The sequence below is a fragment of the Barbatula barbatula genome (assembly GCF_947034865.1).
Source record: "Barbatula barbatula genome assembly, chromosome: 17".
In the NCBI taxonomy this organism is placed as follows: domain Eukaryota; kingdom Metazoa; phylum Chordata; class Actinopteri; order Cypriniformes; family Nemacheilidae; genus Barbatula; species Barbatula barbatula.
Window position 1 is genome coordinate 4110492 of NC_136780.1, and position 21873 is coordinate 4132364.

A 21873-nucleotide genomic window follows, 5' to 3' on the forward strand; every position below is an offset into this window, starting at 1 on the left:
TTTATATATATATATATATCTGTGAAGCAGTGTTGTGCTGTAGCTCAAATGCAGAAGGGTCTGTGTGCACCGGTCCAGGTCGGCCTCCGGAGGAGGGGGAGGAGGGTGGCGATGGCACACACAACATGATGGTAATAACAGCACGCTCGACAACCACAGCCAGTCTGTGTTTGCCCAAAGGGACTGGACGTTAGCACAATCCAAATGTCAGGGGCACATGCTCGGGATGGACTGAGATTGAGCTGGCAGCGAGTGAGGCCTGGGGAGAGAAAGAAGAGAGAGAGTGGATCAACGGAGACTGGGAGTGGGTTACTGGAGGGATCAGCTGGTAGAAAGAATATCATTTTATTTGTTGTGATCAAAGCCTGCTTAGTTCAACTGTCAGTATGATTTATGCATTTAGGATCAGATCATCTACTCACTCAAAAACTTCACTTGTTTCTATATAGGGCTTAAAGTGATGTGCAACCTTGGAAAATTGATGTCATTGCCCTTTGTTCACAAAGACGCATTATACATTTGTATGCATGTTACGTAGATTATTAAAAGCATCTTCTGGGCTTGCAAAATAGCCTGTTTATATTCTATAGGAGTCTCTGCTTGCATATGATCCCAGTGCTTGTGTAAAGATGGGTCGGGTGTGTATCAGACGTTATAAGTGATTAGCAGGCATGTGTCAGAGGTGTGCAGTGAAGTCCAGCTGCTCTTTCTCTCTCATGTGTGCTGTGTATGGCAGAGCTGTCACCTCATTGCCGTATGATGGAGCACTTATTGTGTTAACCTCCGGCCTCTTCCAGCTCCTGCTATCGCCTGCCATCTTGTCCTCACAGCACAGAACAGGACACTTCTGCTGACTGTGTGAGCGCTGTATTAAAGGTGTCCCACGGTTTCTCGCACGCAAGCACCCTGTGTTATTACCTGCTGATTATTTCGAATTATGTCAAAGCCTTTCTGGATATCTCAGTGGTGCGTGACAAACATTTCCGTCCAGCACACAAACACAATTTGAATTGAGATGCTCTCAAGGGTAACTTCACATTTTTGATGGATAAACTCAAACTTTGCAATATTGTATTTCTCTCACATTGCATCAGTAAAACGGCTTGCGAATACCGTTTCATGTTAACACTGAAGGTTTGCGTGTGAATTTATACATAAAAAGATGCAAATCATTTACCCCAAAACAATGGATCACTGCCTGCTCTCCACAGCGTATAATGAAAGACCGCCCACACTTACACGCATACAGCAAAGGAAACCTGCCTCAGCTCGGCTGTATCCTTAACAAGGTAATTCCCAAGTCAATCCTGCGAGCATGGATTGAGAACCTTATTAGGTCTGACAGAGAGGTGTGTGTATTCTGACACCGTCTGAACCCAGCGTGGAGATGCAGTGCGTGTCAGCCGGATAATTGAGGGTTGTGTGTGTGATGCCATCTCGCCATAATTGCCTGAGCTCACATGGGAGACCCGACCATGTCACAAGCAACAAATTGAAAAAAAGTTGCGTGTGCTTGTGTGTATGACACCAAAAGCGTGTCGCCGCTCGCAGATCAATCACATATGTATCTCTCTTCTTGCTACAAACGATATCATCTTTGTGAAAATAGGTTACAGGCAATGCCATCGCTACGTTTTGTTCTTTGTTTATTTCAATGTGGCTTGATTTGAGAAACAGTTCAGTCAAAAATGAAAATCTATGTACTTGTGAATCCATATGCCGTTTAAGTCTCCCATTAAAATAATAACGTCTGGAATAATGACACCTTATCTCCTTCAGCAAAAACATGACGACATCTTCGTCCAGTAGTGTTCGAAAGGGCCGTTGGTTGCAATTCGCCACTCGATGCCTCTAAATTTCATACACTGCACCTTTAACAAAATATACAAAATAAAAAGCGTACAAGTTTGGAACAACATGTAGTTAAGCGAAGGAAAAAATAAAGACTCTCCGCTAACAGTTCTCCATTTATGAAGATATGGTTTAATGAAATACAATGCATAAATAAAATCCTGACAAATAAAAGCATCAGGATTTCCTGAGTATACTCTTATAAAAAAAATCGAGCCTTGCACGTCTTCAGTCTCATTCTCAGTGCTGTTGAAAATCATTTAAATACTCTTTGCGTCCTGTAACATTTAGCCTGTTCAGTACACTGTAGTGCAACCGGGAGCCACGGGATCAGATGGTAATTGGGTAGAAAGGCTGAAGATGAAGCGATCCGTGAAACCAGACGCACAGATGAATGAGAGAGACAGGTAAGACGGCGCCGTTCCTTAACCGTGATTCACCAACAGATTCTGTTCGGAAAGGGAGAGAATGAAAGAGAAAGGTGTGATATACTGAAAAGCATTCTGGAGAAACTTATATATGCAATATATATATATCAATATACGATGGTCGGGGGTCATAAGTTTACATTAGGACTGTCAATGATTAATCACGATTAATCGCAACCACAATAAAAGTTTACAGAAATATGTCTTTATACTGCGCATATTCATTTTGTATTTATAAAAACATACATGCATATATTTAAGAAATGTTTACGTGGCATTTTAATTATTTGTAAATATAAATAAAAACACCTAGATCTTTCCTTAATATATAGATCCATGTATTGTCCATGTATGTTTTCCTGTTCATAAATTATAACAAAAATAATATGCACAGTACAAAGACATTTGTTATGTAAACACAAGCTTAATTCTGGATGCGATTCACCATGATTGATAGTTTGACAGGCCTAGTTTACATGAAAATATCACAGATGTACACATATAGTCCAGCACACAGAATATTGAATAAAGTCACACTGTAGGGCTGTTCACTCAAAAAACCTCACAGCATCAGGTGAAGGTATCCCAGGGCTGAAAGAAAACGCTACTACAAAAAAACATTACAGTAAAGAAGTGCAGTCAATTCAGGCCAACACGGGCGAGGGGGTGGCTTCCATCGTATGGCTAATAATCACCCACAAAAGGTCAGGACCCTTAATTCCAGTGATACGAGGTTCTCCATACATTACAGAGGCTATGTGCCAGAGAGGAGGGCAGCAGGAGATGGAGGGAGGACAGGGAAAGAGAGGAGAACGCAGAAACAAAGAGAATCCGGCGAAAGGGAGGACATTACGATGACATCACTCACATTCGTAGCGATCCACATAACTATTACTTCAGAGGTTCCTTGGCATAAACGCAGGCGAAACGAAGACGGAGACTTAATTAATGGCAACCTGTCAGACGCACCAAGGGCCAGTTTAACCTCTGCAGCTTTACCGTCTTTCACCCAGTAGTTACAAATCGCCCGGGTCAGAACTTTCAGCATTGATACCAATTACCGCCCCCATGCCTCCGAGAAGTCTCTAAACAAATATCAAATAGTTTTTTATAGTTCAGAGGTTATTTCTTAGCTCACTGTGATGTTCATGAATGCAGGCTATATACAGACATTTTTAATTCAGCAAAGCACACTCTCTAACACTCATACCACTTACAGAACGTCGCGAGGAACCTGCCCAGCGGTCGCCTCCTACGGTTTTCGGCACGGGGCCATTGTCGGCTCAGCGGGCTTGAATAAGTCTCAGTCCCTTATCGATCGGACTGTCTTTCCCTGTGGTCGAAAGCAGCCTAAGCTAGTGTTTGAGCAGAGAATCCAATTCTGATAACCCCCCCGAGGACCCCCCGGATCACAACGGGGAGCTAACAACCAGTGCAGGGAAGGCTGAACTAAGAGTGGGAGATATAGAGATGATTACAATGGACCTAACAGTAGGACCTACTGTGCCAGTGCGGTGTATTGACCTGCGGTTAATGGCGGCGAGGTGTGGGTGTCGTCAGAAGGTGCGGGGCAGAGAAACATAAGACATGAATAAGAAAGCTGAGGGATCGATATCACAGTCGTGACGGATTCATCGCAACGCATGGTAAGTGAAGGACAAACGGTGGGCAGGAAGAAAAAGGGAGTATGAATGAGCAAAAACTGATTTCATATGTGAGAATATAACATTTGATGTCACCCAAAGAGGCGTAAAGGGGATTCGAAGATACCTATAAAATAAAATGTATATCACAATGTTTTTTGATAACTGAATGTGTTTTCGGAGATTTCGGTTGATGGAAATAACACAAACAATGTATGCAGAAGACTATCAGCGATAGGAAAGAATAGGAAAAATGTATGTTGGTTATAAGATTCAAATTGATTTTACAAATCTAGAGCATTATCGTATGGTATACTGTACACAAGGTTATTAAAGTATTAAAACAATTCTGTTAATTGAAATAAAATAAAGAATCTGTCTCAATATTATTATTATTACTATAAATACTGGAATATGAAATATTGCAGCATTTATTGTATATAGCATAATAGTGTGGGTCAATCTCGTTTTAAAATTCATGTGCCCTTATAATCATCAGTTAAAATCTGAAAATGCACATCTGCCCTCTAGTGACTATCCATCTCAAATGATGTAAGTTTGATGGCATAGGCGGTGCATCGAATAACTCCTCCTCTCCATCTGTCAGTCTGCTGCGCAAGCCACGCCCTCTTATTTTTCTCATTCGAAATTGCGTAAAATGAGTCAAAATACGGAAGTAAAACTATCATAAATCCCGGTTTAAAGGGGCTTTAATAACATTTAAAAAAATTATCAAATCTAAAAAAAATGAAATCTTGCCTCAACAATATACTGAAAAGTTCAAGTTGAGGGGAAATTATTAACCAAAAATAAATAAAAAGGAACCTAAAAAGTAACTACAAATACAATAAATGCATATGGAAAATAAAAAAAAGGCACAAAACAAAATTGCAATAAATTTAAATTTACATGAAAAATACAAATTTAAGCTAATTGCTAATGTAGAAAACTGCAATAAAACTGAAGACTCAGATTGTATATAACATAATTCAGCAAGTTATGACACTTGAAATGTTCTTCAATATCGTGCATCCCAACTACTGTATTCGCAGTCTTTGGTTTTGAAATGCCAATGTTTAGTATTCACAACCATATTTCCATATACGCCAGCTGAATAAAAAACTACTCCAAAGTCAATGTCTCGAACTCTCTATATCTGTAACCTTAAAGCCAGATAACAACACTAAACTACCTCTGCTATTATAAATACGATACTTTCATTACTCGTAATACTATTCATACAGCACATTACAACAAATCTTCTAGTAAAAATCAGTTGTGACTCGTGTAAATTTTGTATAAATCTAGTTGCTTATACAACGGGTCTGTCATTATGTTTCAGAAATGAACCGTGCACAAGCATAACCATATTCAGCTTTCCAAACTGAAATGACAAACGTATTCAAACACAACCTCACAAACCTAAACAACCCCAAATTGGACGTCCACCAGAAAAGTGATGAAATCTGGCGAAGCGTTTGCGCTTTTGTTAACCGCTCGCTCTCCTCTCCGCTATGTTGTGTCTAAACTTTCTCTTTGTTAAGAGCGAGGGAGAGACGGCTGCTGTCGCTACGCTGGCAAGCAGGAGAGAAGCAGATGAAGAAGAATGATCAAACAAGACAAACAAACAAGGCCGAGAGGGAGCTCGTCTCTGAACTCCGCGCAGGAGTCGAGCGCATGAAAAATAGCCAGCGGCGACAGCGAGCAGGTTCAATCTGAGAGCCAGATCTGCTGATTTTACTTCACCCACTTCTGATGTACTGTCTGATCTCTCGGCTGCTTTCATTTCTGAGTCAGATAAATCACACAGACGCGGGTGATCAAAAATGCGGGGGGAAGCGCTCACAAACACATCTGGCGTATGGCGCGTCCTGAATAAAGCATTTAATGGGTTTGATAGGAAGTGATTATGGGTTAGATCTAATTCTTTTTTTGAACACCTTTTATTTAGCGGGACGTTTAATTGGGGTATGTAAATTTATCTCAAAAGAAGTCAACCTTGCTTAGACTCCATAGGGGGTAGGCTGTGTGACCAAATATATCAAAGCGCGTGTCAATTTATACCACGGTAACATTACAGTACGCTCTAAAATAAATGCGCTACGGAAGGTTTTTGACTGCGATGGCATAGAAGAACATTTTTGGTTGCCTTAAGAACCAAAGGCTCATTGAAATACAGTCAAATAAAGTAAAATCAATAACATGCTTTAACTTATTTGGTCTTTATTTACTAGCCTCTTGATACATTGCATTAATATAGAAAATTGGTTGACATGTACACTACCATATAGTTGCCCATACTGATGGCAAAATGGATTGCTCTCCTGAGAACTTCACAACATGTGGAAGTCGGAAACATGTGCATTCTTTCCAGCCTTTTCAAACACAAGCACAACTTTCTCAAAGGTCAGACGGGTTTCGCGACCCCAAGCTCTCCGGCCACTACATCATGTCCGGTGTGACAGGACATTGTGGGGAGGCCTGAATATATACATGACCTTTACCCTCTTCATCTCTGGACATCAAGCTTGAAATGCCCTTTGCTCTAGTGACATCATTATTATTATTCTAAAAAGTCCTTTATGAATATTGTAACTAAAAGCAAGGTTCATTTTTTGAAAGCATTTTCATCTGGCTCAAACTACAACATTTATCCAACATCATCTTATTCAATGAATGTATAATACATGATAATATCTACATAAGGAAAACGCTAAAAGCTGTAAAATGTTTACATCAAAGGGAAATTAATATGTATGTAAATTGATCATTCGTTTTATTCTGTGAACTACTAACGATATTTCTATGTGCATTTATTTGCAGAAAAGGAAAACTGATGAAAATTAACAGAAAAGATGCTCTGTATTTTTGCTGACCTCAAATACGGCAGAGGAAACATGTTCATATTCACTTTTCAGCAACACATCAGTAATATTTATGTATTTAAAAGTTCAAAAAGTACTTTTTATGATTAACTGGATTCTTATCACAGTTTTCATGTGTCTTGTCTTGCTGTGAGTCTTTCATGTTGCTGTTGAATGACTTTGTCACTCCAGAGGTTTGATTTTGTTGAAACTTAACAGACACCGGACTGGATATATACTGTACAATATACATACCAGTTATACCTTTCCGTTCCAATAGTTTAGAACATGACAAGCTCATTCTGCCAACAAAAACAAACGAAAAGCCTATTTGTTGTGGGTTAAGAAACACACAATTTGGTTGCTCTCCTTATGATGCCTGATGACAACTGTGAAAAAAATATCGCCGTCTTTGAAGCCAGTCCACAGAGGTACTTCAAACCAGCCTTTGTGGATGGAGTGATGGGCAGCCCGAGCAATATTTGCCGCTCTTCCTAACAGCTTCAATAGAATAATACAGACGAGAGAGCTTTTTGGAGACCAGACAGACAAATTGAACCACCTTGTTCAGAGCCAAATGGGAAACAGCACAAAGAGCCATTCGGGGTAACAAAGCAAGAAAGCCGTTCCTAATGCACTTTTATTACACCTGGAGAGCGTGATTTAGCAAAAACAAGATCCAAATCTATCATAGTTACTCAGTGAAATCTACAAAAGCAAAATCGGAAACATTCTTGAGTTTAAATCTAAAGCGCTTTTTGTCAGAACAATGTCTGTCCGCGTGGACTCCATAATTATCGGGTTATCAGAGGGAAGGCGGAGCGGCGCGACTGCTGCACGGCTACGGAAAGGTCATACCGGCCATTGTGTTTCTGGTACCCGGCCTCTGTATCCCCGCTGACTGCAGCTTCAGGGCTTTGTGAGGATGGTCGTAGGCCATGTGGCACGTCTGAGCCAAAATGAAGTCTTCAGAATGGGCTTGATATACCGTTTGATAGCACAAAGTGCAGACAATAGCGATTGAAAGAGCTGGAGAAGAGAAAGAGAAGTACAGATCGAAGTATGAATGGAGAATTACGGCTGTAAAGAGTCGTGTATCGAGCCTTTTCTGATTCCATCTTTTTGTGTTGCACGAATTGTGTAGTCACTTTTGGTTCTAGTATCCTTTCAATGTGACGGCAGCTAGACTCAAAATGAATCTATTTTCACAACAAAGCCTCCTTTTAAAAAAGCAAACTAGCGTGAAGATTTACCACCAAGATGAAATAAGATGAAACACAAAAACAGCATTTTCCAATTTGATCATTTCATAACTAACTTAAGCAAACTTTGTGACATAATAATAAAAATAACACTGTTTTAAATGCATTGTCGTCTGAATGCAATACATTTTCAAAGCATAAAAACTCGATTTGCGGGTTGCTTAATGAACTTATATGTATGTTGAGACACATGACATCGAACTGACATTTCCTTTGAAAAACTCAACAGCTGAAATCATTTAGTTAAAAATAAGTATTTTAAGGTAAGGAGAGGATTTTGAACACTTATTTTTAACGTACTTTCTCAAATACATGTATTTTGTTTAATTGTAACCGGGGCTGTCAAGTGATTAATCATGACTAATCGTATGCAAAACCACTTTCGATTGCATATTATACGTGTGTGTACTGTGTATAATAACTATGTGTTTATAAATATACACAGGAATGTATGCATTTAAGAAAATATATGTATTTATATAATAAATATTTGTAACATCATATGAATGATATATAATGTATATGTATATTTCCTAACTGTATACATACATGTGTGTGTATTTATATACAGTAACAAAAACGTTTTCGATTGCATAATATACGCGTGTCTACTGTGTCTTATAACTATGTATTTATAAATATACACAGGAATGTATGTATTTAAGAAAATATATATGTATTTATATAATAAATATTTGTAACATCATATGAATGATATATAATGTATATGTATATTTCCTAACTGTATACATACATGTGTGTGTATTTATATACAGTGCATAATTAAAAACACACAATACACAGACATATATCTAATGTAATGTAAACGAATCCTTTTATTTGGCATACGATTAGTCGTAAATAATAGTTTGACATGCATATTTTAAAAACACAAACATTTACAGGTTAAAGCTTCAAAGTACACCGGGTCGGTGTCAACGAGATTATAGCAATACAAAGGGTTAAAGCACAGAGAACTTCCAAACCTGATGTTTCCTGACGGAAAGAAACTGTTGGACAAACAGACGAGAAAATAAACTTTTCTGCTTCATGCACGGTTGATCAGAGTTGATCACGAGGGGCAGGAAGCAGAAATGTCGCGGTAATCCCTTTAGCCAACAGACAAGCAGTCAGCAAAGCACGACAGCTTCTAAAACCCATTTAAGTGTTTCTTCAGCCCGCTCCCACATGTTCAGTTAATCAACAACACAGACACTAAAAGATATCTTAGTTCGTTTTCCCACGAGACCGGAAAGATTACACTGAATGTTAATGCACTCTTTCTTGCGGCTTTGATAAAGGCAGAATGTTGTAAATGAATACGTGTTGTTAGAGTCACGCTCTCACGGTTCGTCTCTGGGGCCGAATACATTAACGCATGTTATTGTATCCCTACAGCAATGTACCTTTTCGATGTAAAGGTTTCCAAGAGTCTGACTATGCCGTACATTTCAATACAGCGTAAATCAGTGTTTGCCTTCCGCACGTTCTCACAGAAATTAAATCAAGAAAAAAGCTCCATCCACTTTCCTCAAGGTCCTTCTCCGTGCGAAAATGCACGGCCACGTGAAGCTTTCTGAGCCATTATCGCAAACAAGATAATTCCCGCCGTCTATTATATTGTGTAAATGTGCCGCTGGAACAATAAGTTTGCTCTGAATTCAAAGCACTTTAGCGTGGCACGTTCGAGAAACTTTTCAAATCCGCGCCGCCAACAAACTCGGCATTATACTTGATGTTGTTTGCCAATGCGAGCGCTATTATTTCAGGACACAAAAGAAAGAGAGAGAGTGGACGAGCGGCGTCTCGGAAAAAGAAAGATAATGGGTGTGCGAATGGTGTGCGCTTTGATTGTTTTTTTTCTAACACAAGCGGACCGAGGATCAATTCACTTTTTGAAAAGAGGGGACGGTTGTTTACAACGGTGGACCGCGAGCAATATGAAAATGAAATCAATAATCCCACTGTGTGGAATGGATGGATAGAGGCTGGAGAGATCTGCACCTACAACAGAAAGAACGAGAGAGGTGGCGAGGGAAAGGCAGAGTTTGTGAGATTTAAAGGAATCGGCTTGAAATGATGGTAAAGGATGAGCTTTGTGACTGCTGTTCAATTGAAGTCTGTTGTTGGGAGCAATAATGGAGAGATGTTTATATAATAAGAGGGATTTTTTATTTAGACATTGTCCAATCAGAATTGGAATTGTGTGGCTTTGAATCCATGCTTTCAAGTTATATGTAGTGTAGTGAAACTTTTCTGTAAATTGAAATCAATTATAAACCTAAAGAAACAAATTATTTCAACCTATATAGCCACATCAAAAATTATTGAAATGACAAAAACACATTACAAAAATGATAAAAATGAAACTAAAACACATTTACATTTATTCATTTGGCAGACGATTTTATCCAAAGCGACTTACAAGTAGTTTTTTTTACAGTGGCACATTACTGCACATTACCCAGACCACCATCAACACAAAACTTTAAGTGGCCCAAACTTAACTTCCAGTAGACCTCCGCAAAGAATCAATATATGCTGAGTATTAAACATTTTATTTAATCAAATTAATATACAATAATTATTAAAAATGAATATGAATATTAATGAAATGTAAAATAAATTGTTTTATTAAAACCAACCAAATGCAGGAAGTTAACTTCGAGCCAGGTGCATGTGTCCGATGAAACAGTCTAAACCGAGCAAAAGATACTGATGACTCATCTGATGACTTATTTATTGTCAAAATGTTAAACGCTCTCTAAATTTAGCTTTCGATAAAGGTGTCTACTAAATGAATAAATGTGATGCATTGTGTCAACGTAGCAATCGCTTACAAATTATTATTTAATCAGTGATGAAAAGCAAAACGAATATCAAACTAATATCGATTGACCCTTGACCCAATCCAACTCTGCACTTTAAGTCTCAGCTTTCCATTTATCTCCTTTTATTTTCACTTTCCTCTCATTGAAAAGCCAGACAGATTTTGTGCTAGCGCATACCCAGCGATCACACACAACAGAAACATTTTATTTGATGCATAATGCAGGATAATCTATTCCAGAATGACCCATTTATTTTAACTGGCTGTCAATGCCCTCTTGGGCCACACTGGTATTGACTATTTGTTAGTGGGTGCTGGAGTTGTTGCCAGTCATTGCATTTGTGTCCCGCTTTACGTCCAAATAAATAACAAGCTGTCGTGCAATATTCCAGCAACACTGGATCTGAATCGAATACACGCTCGCACATGGCTCTGAGTTGCAACAGTCGGGGATCATGGGAAGGCCCTGGAGCACCAGTCTGTCCCTCCGACTCAACCTAATGAAGAAAGGTAGCATCTCTCGAAATTACAGGAGTAAAACAGCTCTGGCAAATAATAAACTCTGTCTGATCAGAGTAAAGTGTATCACAATCGGAGTGCCAGATAGGATGGAGGAGTAAAGGCAGTGGCGTCGCAAGACCCCTTTTACTGGGGCACGTGCCCAAGAATAAATCTGCTGTGACCCAGTATAATTGTATAAAAAACGGATCTATGTCCTTATCCAACGTGACCTAATTCACGCTTGTAAAAGTGATGCAGTCGCACATATTAACCGGTCCAAACACACAAACTTGCGCCATAATTTCATACAGAAATTCATGTGTCCGCGCGTATCTGAGTTTCCTGGCATCAACTGCAGCACGCAGGTGCGCAAGGGTAACGACACGCGACTGAGGTAGGCTATGAATACGTGACGAAACTAAATTGAGTTTCTAAAAATATCGATCATCTTATTTTGACTCGATCCTTAATGACCCCTGTAGATGGACATCAGAATTAGTTTGGACAAAGCAGGGAAATGGAAGCAGAAAGGAGATGATGAGTTTCTGGGAGGCAAGACTTGATAAACAAAACAACTGAACATCCCCAGCCAGTCAAGTCTCAGACATTAGAGGAAAATGTCTCAGGAAAACCTTTGTCAAGTCTGTAAAATTGCATTGTTGCTTAGAAAACCATTTGTGTTCTGTACTTTCAGAAATTACATTTATATTTAATTTACTAGTTCTAGTTTAGGACATTACATAAAAAGTTGGCAGAACCTATGGCTTCGATAACTACAGTGATGAAAGTTTGTTTGAAAATCAAGGGAAGAAATGTATATAAATATTATAAATTGATTTGCATTCTAGTCAGTAAATAAGTATTTGATCCCCTACCAACCAGCAAGAAATCTGGCTCCACGGATTGGTTATGTGCCTATATGGACCACAGATTAGTCCTGTCACTTTAAGAAAGTACTCCTAAATCAGCTTGTTATTTACAGTATATAAAAGATGCCTGCCAAAAGAAATCTTCCATTTCAACCACTCTACCACCATGGTCAAGAACAAATAGATTTCAAAGGATGTCAGGGACAAGATAGTAGACCTGCACAAACCTTGAATAGGTTACAGACAGAAGTTTGGTTAGGAGGAGACAACAGTTGTTGCCATTATTTGGAAATAGAAGAAATACAAAATAACTATCAATTGCCCTTAGTCTGGAGCTCCCTGCGACATTTCCCCAATGGGGTAAAGATGATCATGAGAAGGGATACTACACTGAAGAAGCTTGTAAATGATTTCAAGACAGTTGGGACCACAGTTATCAAGCCAAACATTGGCAACATGCTATACCACAACAGATTGAAATCTTGAAGCAAATGCAAGGACCTCCTGCCCAAGAAGGTCAGCCTGGCTGATCTGAAGTTTGACAACGAACATCAAAATGATTCAGAAAAGGCAATGGAGAAAGTGCTGTAAGACCAAAATGGACTCCAGTTTTTGGAGGGAGAGCAATGCTGATGACCCCAAGAACACCATCCCTACAGAGAAGGACAGTGTTGGAAACATTATGCTTTAGGGTTTTTTCTCTCCAACGGGTACAGGATGACTTCACCGCATTAAGGGGCTGAGGGGCTGGCCCATGTACCGTAAAATTTTGGATGAGAACCTCCTCCCCTTTACTAGATCACTGAAGATGGGTCGTGGATGACAAAGATCCAAAACATATTGCCAAGACAACCAAAGAGTGGCTTAAGGAGAAGCACATTAAATGTCTGTAACAAGGTTCAATAAAAGCAAGGAAGGAGGCGGGAACCGTCAAACTTTTTCATACGAAGCACCTAAAATCTGGAAGAGCCTTCCGGATACTATTCGAGGGTCAGACACACTCTCCCAATTTAAATCTAGATTAAAGACACATAACATTGATTCTTAACCAATAGACAACCAAAATAGAAGTCTACGACCAAGATAGTCTTAGAGAACATTCAAAAGCTATCCGACAAAAACAGTTTCACATGAAAATCAATTAAACTACATTATTGACTATAGCACATTAAACTGTCTCATAAGGACCATGCGGCCTCATTATAACAGAATCTTACTGTTCATCTGAGCTCTGCTGCCTCTTCATTATGTGGACAGGCGCTGTTACAGGAGCCCGGTCTGAACTGTCACAAATCAACACACATGCGCACGCGCACGCAAACACATGGGGCATAAGCCCTCGATTCGGCAGTGATGCTGATTGCAGGGCTGCAGCTGTGGGGGCAAATTTAGTGCTGAAGAAACAGCATTAAAAGTTTCAGGCAGCCTCTCAAAAAGTTTAGCCTTGACACAACAGCCCTTGCTGCCCCGCAGCATCAATCCAGCGTCAGATACACAGCGTTAACAAGCCTATTCCCTTCTCTGCCTCTCTCTCTTTGTTTTATCTTCTCTGTATCTCTCTTTCTTTGCCTACAAACACTGGACTCGATTTACTTAACAGTCAAATGAAAGTCCAAAATTCACTTTTTTGCCAAAACTTGGATCAATAAAAATGTCATGGGCCATGAAACTGTATTTTACATTATTTGTATGCTTTTGTCCCTATGAGAATTGATTTTGTAGTTTCTTTACCTCAAGATTTGTGACAAACAAATGCTTATGGCAAACATTAGCTGCAATTCTTTCTTACTAAATTCTTTATCCCTTCTCTCTTAATCTTTCTATGGCCCTCTCTCTCTCTTTCCTCCACTCTGTGCTTACTGCAAGGAAGCTCAAACCATCAATCCCCATCAATGTCATCTGGCTTTGGCCCTAAATGACTGGAGAATCCCGGTGCAGGGTGAAGGAATCAGCCAATTTCGGAGTCATTATCCCAGACAATGCCCAGAGAAGCATGAGCCCTCAGATGGAGAACGTAGGGTTCGCTCCCGGCCTCCCTCTCCACTTCTCTCCCTCAGTCTTCCTTCATTCCCCGGTATGTGGTTTTCCCAAAGTGAAGTGTGTCAAGCGCAAGAGAGAGTTTCTCTAATAAGGGCTTCTGTAACCTCTAACTGCTGTCGGGGAGCTGCTATGATGAGAAGCCCTGTCTTTGATCTGTGGTTTTAAAAAGAACACGCAAAACTAAATATTTTAATTTAATATTAAATATTTAATAAATGGTGGACCAAATCGTTGACTAGAAGGTTCCTAAACAAAACTTTACCTGCATTTCTTCAAGACAAATTGAACACGTTCAACACATAACCATATCCAGACAGTACAAAAATGTTATTTGACAGATTTTTCATGTTTATCTGAATTAGGGTAAAACAATTACAGATAAGACTGCAAATTCAAAAGAAAAAACATGAAAAACATGTAATTTCACATAAACATTTTATTTTACAATATAAAAAAAGCTTTTTACAGTGCAGGTCGAAGGTTAGGGTCACCTGACTGAAATAATATAAACATGAAGTAGCATATTTTACTGTGCCAATGTAATTATATTTATTAAAGATGCTACAATTATAACTTTAATTTTGTAATTACATTTATTAAAGATGCTACAACTATAACTTTAATTTTGTAATTATATTTATATTTAATGTATTCTATTTTCTAATTACCATTTTTCCATAGTTTACACTATTATTTTAAAATGTTGAGAAAATATAAATAATAAAGGATTAAGTGACTCTAAACTTTCAAACAGTAGTGTATAAATAAAATAACTTCATGTCAATGTGCCTAACACATCAACAAATTGTAAGGGTTGCCAGTACCGTCATAAAGCATGTCCTGATTATTGTCAATATGCAAAGACCACAGACCCCGATTTCAGTTCATTTAACTAATATGTAAATATATAACATGCGTTTCATAATACACCCATATGTAGCTAAATCATTGCACTAAATGTCACTACTTATCGTATGTTTTATGGCTGGATTCTAATTAAATGAAGTCAGATTATATCAAGGTTGACTGCGTTTTATTTCACACTTCAAGGCAAAGATGTCTGTTCTAAAATATTGGCAGGTAACACAAATGCTTGGAAAAAAAATATGATCCAGAGCGGACCAACCTCACCAAGAGTTAATTGTTTTAAAAGCTGATACGTCTGTTATTAACCCAAAAATGAAAGTCACTTCGTTATTTAATCACCCTTAATTCGTTGAACTCCTATGGCTGTACTGTTCTGTGGAACGCAAAAGAGATGTTACGCAAAAAGAGATGTTTATGTCACGCTTTTCCATACGAAAAGGATGATTACTGCCAAACTCTGCAGTGGTGCATCTCAAATAAGATACGAGAGCTAGTCTTTTTATCACACAAAACTACCATTAGTTTGGATTTTATTGAACCTCTAACAATGCTTTTTTGACACTTTTTTGGAGCCTAGGAGTGTGTTCTTTTCTACTTTCATTGTGTGGAAAAAGAGCAGATAATCTGTTCAATTCTCACTTAGTCTTGCTTTGAGGAAAGAAAGACTTACAGGTTTGAAATGACAACGTTGAACGGTTATATTTGGAAAAAGAAAAGTGTGCGTCATTTTAATATTCAGTCTTCCTATTCAGCAGGTATGAACGCTGGGGAATTTCACTCAATGAGCAAAAAAAACCTGTGCGTCGAGAATAAGGATCGATGACAAGCGAATACGATTGATCGGGATTTTTGTGCTTTCGTTGCAGTAGCTATTCTCTGCTTTTGTGAAAAGTTGAACGCACAAAGACCCAGCGTGCGACTGCACGTATGCGTGCGCACCCGCTTGATCAAACAAAACCTCTTGATCAAACAACCTTTTATTATTAATAATCATATTCTAGGCAAAAAGCCAACGCAAAGAAGAATAAATCGGCCAAACAACAAAAATATTTACAATTGAGTAGGGCTAAATAATAGCAATTAAACGAAGTTCAAATCAACTGCCGACACCTGCGTTCAACACTAACATGCACAGAAAAAGAGAGAGGATTTATAGACGAACGTGGAGAAAATATTGGGGTGGGGGGAGGATGCGAGAGCGATAAACCACCACCAGCAGTAGTGAGCGACCGACAGGCCAGATCCACATCCTGGTACTGAGGGCCGTTGCCATGGCAGTGATTATCACACACTCCCTGAGTGCAATGTGTGCAAGTGAGCCAGTAACCCCGTCCCCGCACACACACACGATACCTGCAACTGGGGGTGTGATGGAGTGAAGCCATTATTCTACTGTTGCCTGGCTACAACCGAACATCAAAACTTCAAAAGAATTAATACCTTCAAAAGTATCAATATAGCAACAGTGTTGCAGAGAGGACACCACGGACTGAGAGGTGATTGTGTACTGAAAGACATAGCGGTTTGTTGACTGTATGAAGTCAACTAGTCACAAAAGCACTGTCGTGGGGTCAGATTCAGATCCGAAGTAAGGTTGTACAGTTTGCGTAAAAAATTGTTGGGATGGAGCACAAAAATGATTCAAGATGGGTTTTTTAAATCCTGGGATTGGTATCTCTGGCATCTTTAGCGCCATCTCTGTTTGAAACTAAATTGCAGGGTAATTTATATACATTTCTTTACGAAGGTTGATGTACGTTTCCGCAAAATCATATACAGCAGATTAAAGGAACACCCAAAAATGAAAATTCTGTCTTCACTAACCCGCGAGTTGTTTCAAGTATGTTTGAATTTCTTTGTTCTGATGAAACACAGAGAAATATATTCGGAAAAATGCTTGTAACCAAACTTTTATTGGCCACCATTAACTACCATTGTAGGAAAAATTGCTTTATAAATGTCTTTTAAACACAAAATAATATGTAGGAAGCAGACATTTCTGGGGTACTTCTGACTACCATTGTCATTTTTCCTACTATGACCGTCAATGGTGGCCAAGAACTGTTTGGTTACAAGCATTCTTCCAAATATCTTTTTTTGTGTTCATCATACTCGAGGGTAAGTGAAGACAGAATTTTTATTTTTGGGTGAATGGTTCTTTTAAGCTCATAATAATGATTTTTTTATTTATTTATTGTTGTTGTTTTATTTCGATAAAATGTTTATTTTTATCTCCGTTTTGTTTTGTGACACCTATGTATCAGAACCCCCTTGAAAACGAGATGGTGCATCTCAATGGGTTTATCCAATAAATACATTTCAACAGTGTTGTGAAACAGGGTATGGTAAGGAGGCCTTTATAAGCCAAGTTTAAGTAAAACTATTTGAAAAAAGCGAATGATACCGTCTCACAATGCAATAATCATACTATAAGACAAAAAAGCCCCACAAGAAAACTTGAGTCGACTTTACTCTACAACTTTGGCAGTTGGACAATTAGTCAATCATCCTGACTCATCACTAATCTGTTAATGTTTTTGCTACCTTAAATTATAAATTACTAAATTAACTAAATTCTTTACAGTCAAAGGCTTTACAAGTCAAAATTTTACCAATTACATTCCAAGTTAAAAAGTTGAAATAAGTTGACTTGAAAGATGATGCTCTTGGCAGGTGCGAGACGGACTGGGGCCGCCGTAAGCATCCCACAGAATGTGAAACACGGATTTAAAGTGCTTTAAAGAGCTCAGCTGCATCATCTGCAGCCGGCTCAAAGTAGCCGATCGGGGGTGACCTAAGCAGACCCGAAAGGCCTGGCGATGGGAGAGTCCATCATCGACTGGAGCTCCAGGTGGGTTCAGCCTGCCTCGACAGCCCAGTCGACCTCGGCTCGGTTGGCTTGGGCCAGTGAAAGACGGATGAAAGCGAAAGCATTTGCCAAGAACGTTTTCACTAATTCAGAACGACATGTAGACCCGCGATCCGGCAGCGTTATTTGGATCAATTTGAGTAAAATGCTAAATTAAGATTTCAAATTGTAACTGAAATGACTTGTAAAGCCAATTTGAGAGTACTAAAATCAAAATCAATTTAATAAAATGCATCTGTATACAGAACCACAACAAATCACCTAAATCCTGCTTATATGGACATTCTAAACATAATTTTATAGTATACAGCAGGGAAGTACACATATTCGGGCATGGGGTGAATATTTATTATTTCATACCTTCTTGGCAGCATTGATGCACTGCATGTACTCTCTGGCCAGGTCTGAACACTGAAGTGTCTGCTCGCGGTTCTCTCTGTAACAGTTCAGGATCCGAGCCTGCAGGTTGGTGCACACGGGTTCCACGTTACGTGGCCTGCAAAAGAAGTAAAAGGTCAGTGAGCATGAAGCCAGGAGTATTTTTAACAAATACAAAAACAAATCTGTACACAGTGGCAGTGAACACTTTATACAAAACACAAGCAAAAAGCCCCACAAGATTCAGTATAAAACAAATCGCATGACTCGCTCACACCCCCCAGCCTCAATTCCACTCTTCCTGTGGATGCTTTAGTAGAATGAATGAATGCGGGGAGACAGGTTAAACTGAATTACCGGCAGAGTGGATATTCATTAATAACAGCGGTGTCGAGAGTGGCACTGACTAGAAGAACTATGATAAATAACTCTGCGAGCGGGAAGGAGGTGTGGGGGTGAACAGACCCGGCAAACCCCACGGTACATCTGTACAGTAGACCCTGAAGGAATAGAGCGTGCGGCAAATAACCTGTCGATCATCATTACATCAGACAAACGCATTCACTCGTACTAATAATGCGCAACAGAGCGCTCCTTGTTCCTATGATTGTATGGATGACAGTTATTGATTCAAATCATTTTTACGGAGATCTTTGCTGAAACTTATCATCAAAAGCGATCAAATGAAACGCGAGTATAAAACAAATACATGGATTTTAAAGAGCCATTTGTTCGATCGAGCTAATCACTTCGGATGCAAGGTGCAAAAAAATTCAGCTTTTCCGAGATCACGTTAAACTTGGAATTGATTTATTTATGACGTTATTGTCGAATTTATAGCGAAATATGTTGTAGGCTCTGATCACGCATGGCTTCAAGAGAAGGACAAAGAAAGGGAATTGTGTTTTATACAGACATTAAATGTAACGGTGTAAAAAAATTATATGATATTAAAAAATATATATTTTAATTATTTTAATTTATTTAAAAAGTAAACAATAGGCAAGGTTAAACAAATGATGTAAAATAATATCATATCTGAAATGGTGGTAAATCATCTGCAGTTTTACATCTCAATGTATTTGGAAAAGTTGATCTATGCTCAAACTGTAAACCAATAAAATATAAATGAAATGATTATTTGCAAAAACCGATAAATCCATTTTTTATTGTGCATTCCGAGTAAAATCAATCAAACCGCATTTGGGTTGCATTGATTAAGAATAAATAACTTAACTTGTGTTCAATTTTAAATAATCGCAGAATAATTTGGGATTCATACAGCAAAATGTTCAATCACACTAACTACTCTTACCACATAATTGACAAAAGCAAGCAAGATGTCACACCAGATATCACTGAACTGATTATTAAGCAAAGTGAATCTAGGAAACCCGGCTCTCCTTCGGCTTAACCTCAACGCAACAGCTCCTTGGGACACCCCAGTTAATTGAAAGGCGATTTAAAGCCTCGGCCTGGCTTAGGTATCGCTTGCAAGTCGCGAAGACAGATTCAATTAAAACCCATCAATGACCATCGCCAAAGATACGACATCCGCCGATCTCCTTCCAAGCGGAGTCATACGTCTCATCGCTGGAGAAGGATGTTGAAAACAAACTTTGGTCAATAGCAAATCTATGCATGTTAGAAGGACGCTGTGTATCCAGATGCTTTTTATCAGCCTCAGAAAGCGCTTTTTATTTTAATTACCCTGTGAGAGGAAGAATGACTACAGTAGTCACATTCTTTGCTCTGGTAGATAAGAAACTCTCCTTTAATTTAAAATAAACTGCCTTCATCAGGAATTGGAGAAGGTTTCTGATAGAGCAGAGGGTTTATTAAAGCGGTCTGAAGCAGAAAATTGGCTTGTTTAAACCCCGACTGAACTGAATTGAACCAAATTAAAGGCGAGTTATTAAATAAAAATATTAGCCGACCGCTTTGAAGAGCGAAGGCTCGCGTGTTTAATGTTCGTCGATGATCGTTTCACATCTGTAAATAAATAAAACTGCGTTTAAAGATTAAATGTTAATTATGAGAATTTCGTCTATTATTTGTAATCTCCTTAACAGAGCGCAGAGCTACAGAACAAAGCGCATAGACTTCAGAAAACCTTTGCGGGGCGGAAACGCACAAAGCGCAACTAAAAAAATATGGAAATGAAATGCAAAGAAAAAGGCGACTACAAAAGATTAAACTAGCTTAAAACACATTGGTGCGTGTAGGAGCATGTGCACGTAACTTGGAAAGACAAACTCATTATTCTGATGCTAAGGAACCGTACGCTGGCTGAAAATTGCTAGATACCAAAGGCCGCGCGCGAGGTTTAGCTGCCGACCGCTCATTAATTATTTCCAATCAGTTTGTGTTGATAAGAGGAAAAACAAGACTGCGGAATTAAGGGGCTACAAAAAACGGTCCGAACTGGGATTACTGTCTGAACGCTCCAGAAACGAAGATAAACAAATAACGGCGAGGTGAGGGTAACACAAAAACACAAAATCAAACTTGATACAAAGGTTAAGCCGTGAGCCTTTATCAGCTCGGAGTTCGGCTCGACATGTTTTTCGAATCGAGGGTCTAAAATTAACTAGATTAGAGACGCCGTTGCCTCGACCTCGCTCGAGCTCATCTGGCAGATGAGAACCTCGCCTTATCTCGACGACTCTCCTTCCAGGGCTCGCTCGCGCTCTGACAGCTTTTCAATTGACTGAGCACGAGCTCACTCCACTCTCCACCTCTGCCGCGTCCCTAGCTCCAATCCTCCCGTCCAATCTCACCTGTAGGGGCCGGCGTCTTCGCGGCGATGGGCCCCACTTTAACCTGACAGGATGAAGAGAGGATGGAGGAGAAAAGATAGAGGACGAGAGAGAGAGAAAGAACTCGGAGGGATCCGACAAAGCTGGTAATTACTGGGTCTGGTTTTGCTCGAGCAGCAGGTCAGGGTTGTACACCTCTCCGCAGGGTAACTGTGTCCGAAGTGCTGAGAAGACACTTCACTTCTTCCTAGTCAATCATCAGGTGGAGCTCAACAGTCACGCACACTTCCGTGACCCTCGGCCCGCTGCACAGGAACAGGTGCGGAGATGAGATGTTACTCCGCTGTGACCGAGTGAGGGGTTGTCGAGGTGGGGGAACGTTTCCTTGGAACAAGAGGTGATCGTGCTGTAAAGTTCTTGCTTTCTTAAATCTCTCTTTTGTACAAAGATTCAGTTCCTCTGTAATCTCGCCATGTATTTGGTGGGTGTATTTTACAGGGATGTCATGATTTATTCGCTGTCATGTCACTTAAAAACCTGTATATAATTTATATTTTTGGGTGAACTATCCATTTAAAGGGTGTTTACACGAAGTGTGTCTGTAGGGTGTGAACAGGTGGAAAATGGTCTACACACAAAATATGCATTGAAATGAGTGTATTGGGGTTAAAATAACCTTGTAAACATGTGCATAACTTTCGGACATTCTTGA

At 39.3% G+C, this 21873-nt stretch overlaps 1 protein-coding gene across 2 annotated transcripts in view; it reads right to left on the reverse strand.

Annotated features, from left to right (window-relative positions):
• Window positions 1-1652: 1652 nt before the first annotated feature.
• Window positions 1653-21873, reverse strand: part of chchd6a (coiled-coil-helix-coiled-coil-helix domain containing 6a) — a 44874-nt gene continuing 24653 nt past the window's right edge. For both annotated transcript variants that reach the window (XM_079477997.1, XM_079477996.1), the window contains 2 exons: window positions 18385-18520; window positions 1653-2300 (listed from right to left, as the gene is read on the reverse strand). In XM_079477997.1, the coding sequence (XP_079334123.1) occupies window positions 2277-2300; window positions 18385-18520 (160 nt within the window). In that variant the 3' untranslated portion in view covers window positions 1653-2276. The remainder of the gene's footprint in view (window positions 2301-18384; window positions 18521-21873) is intronic.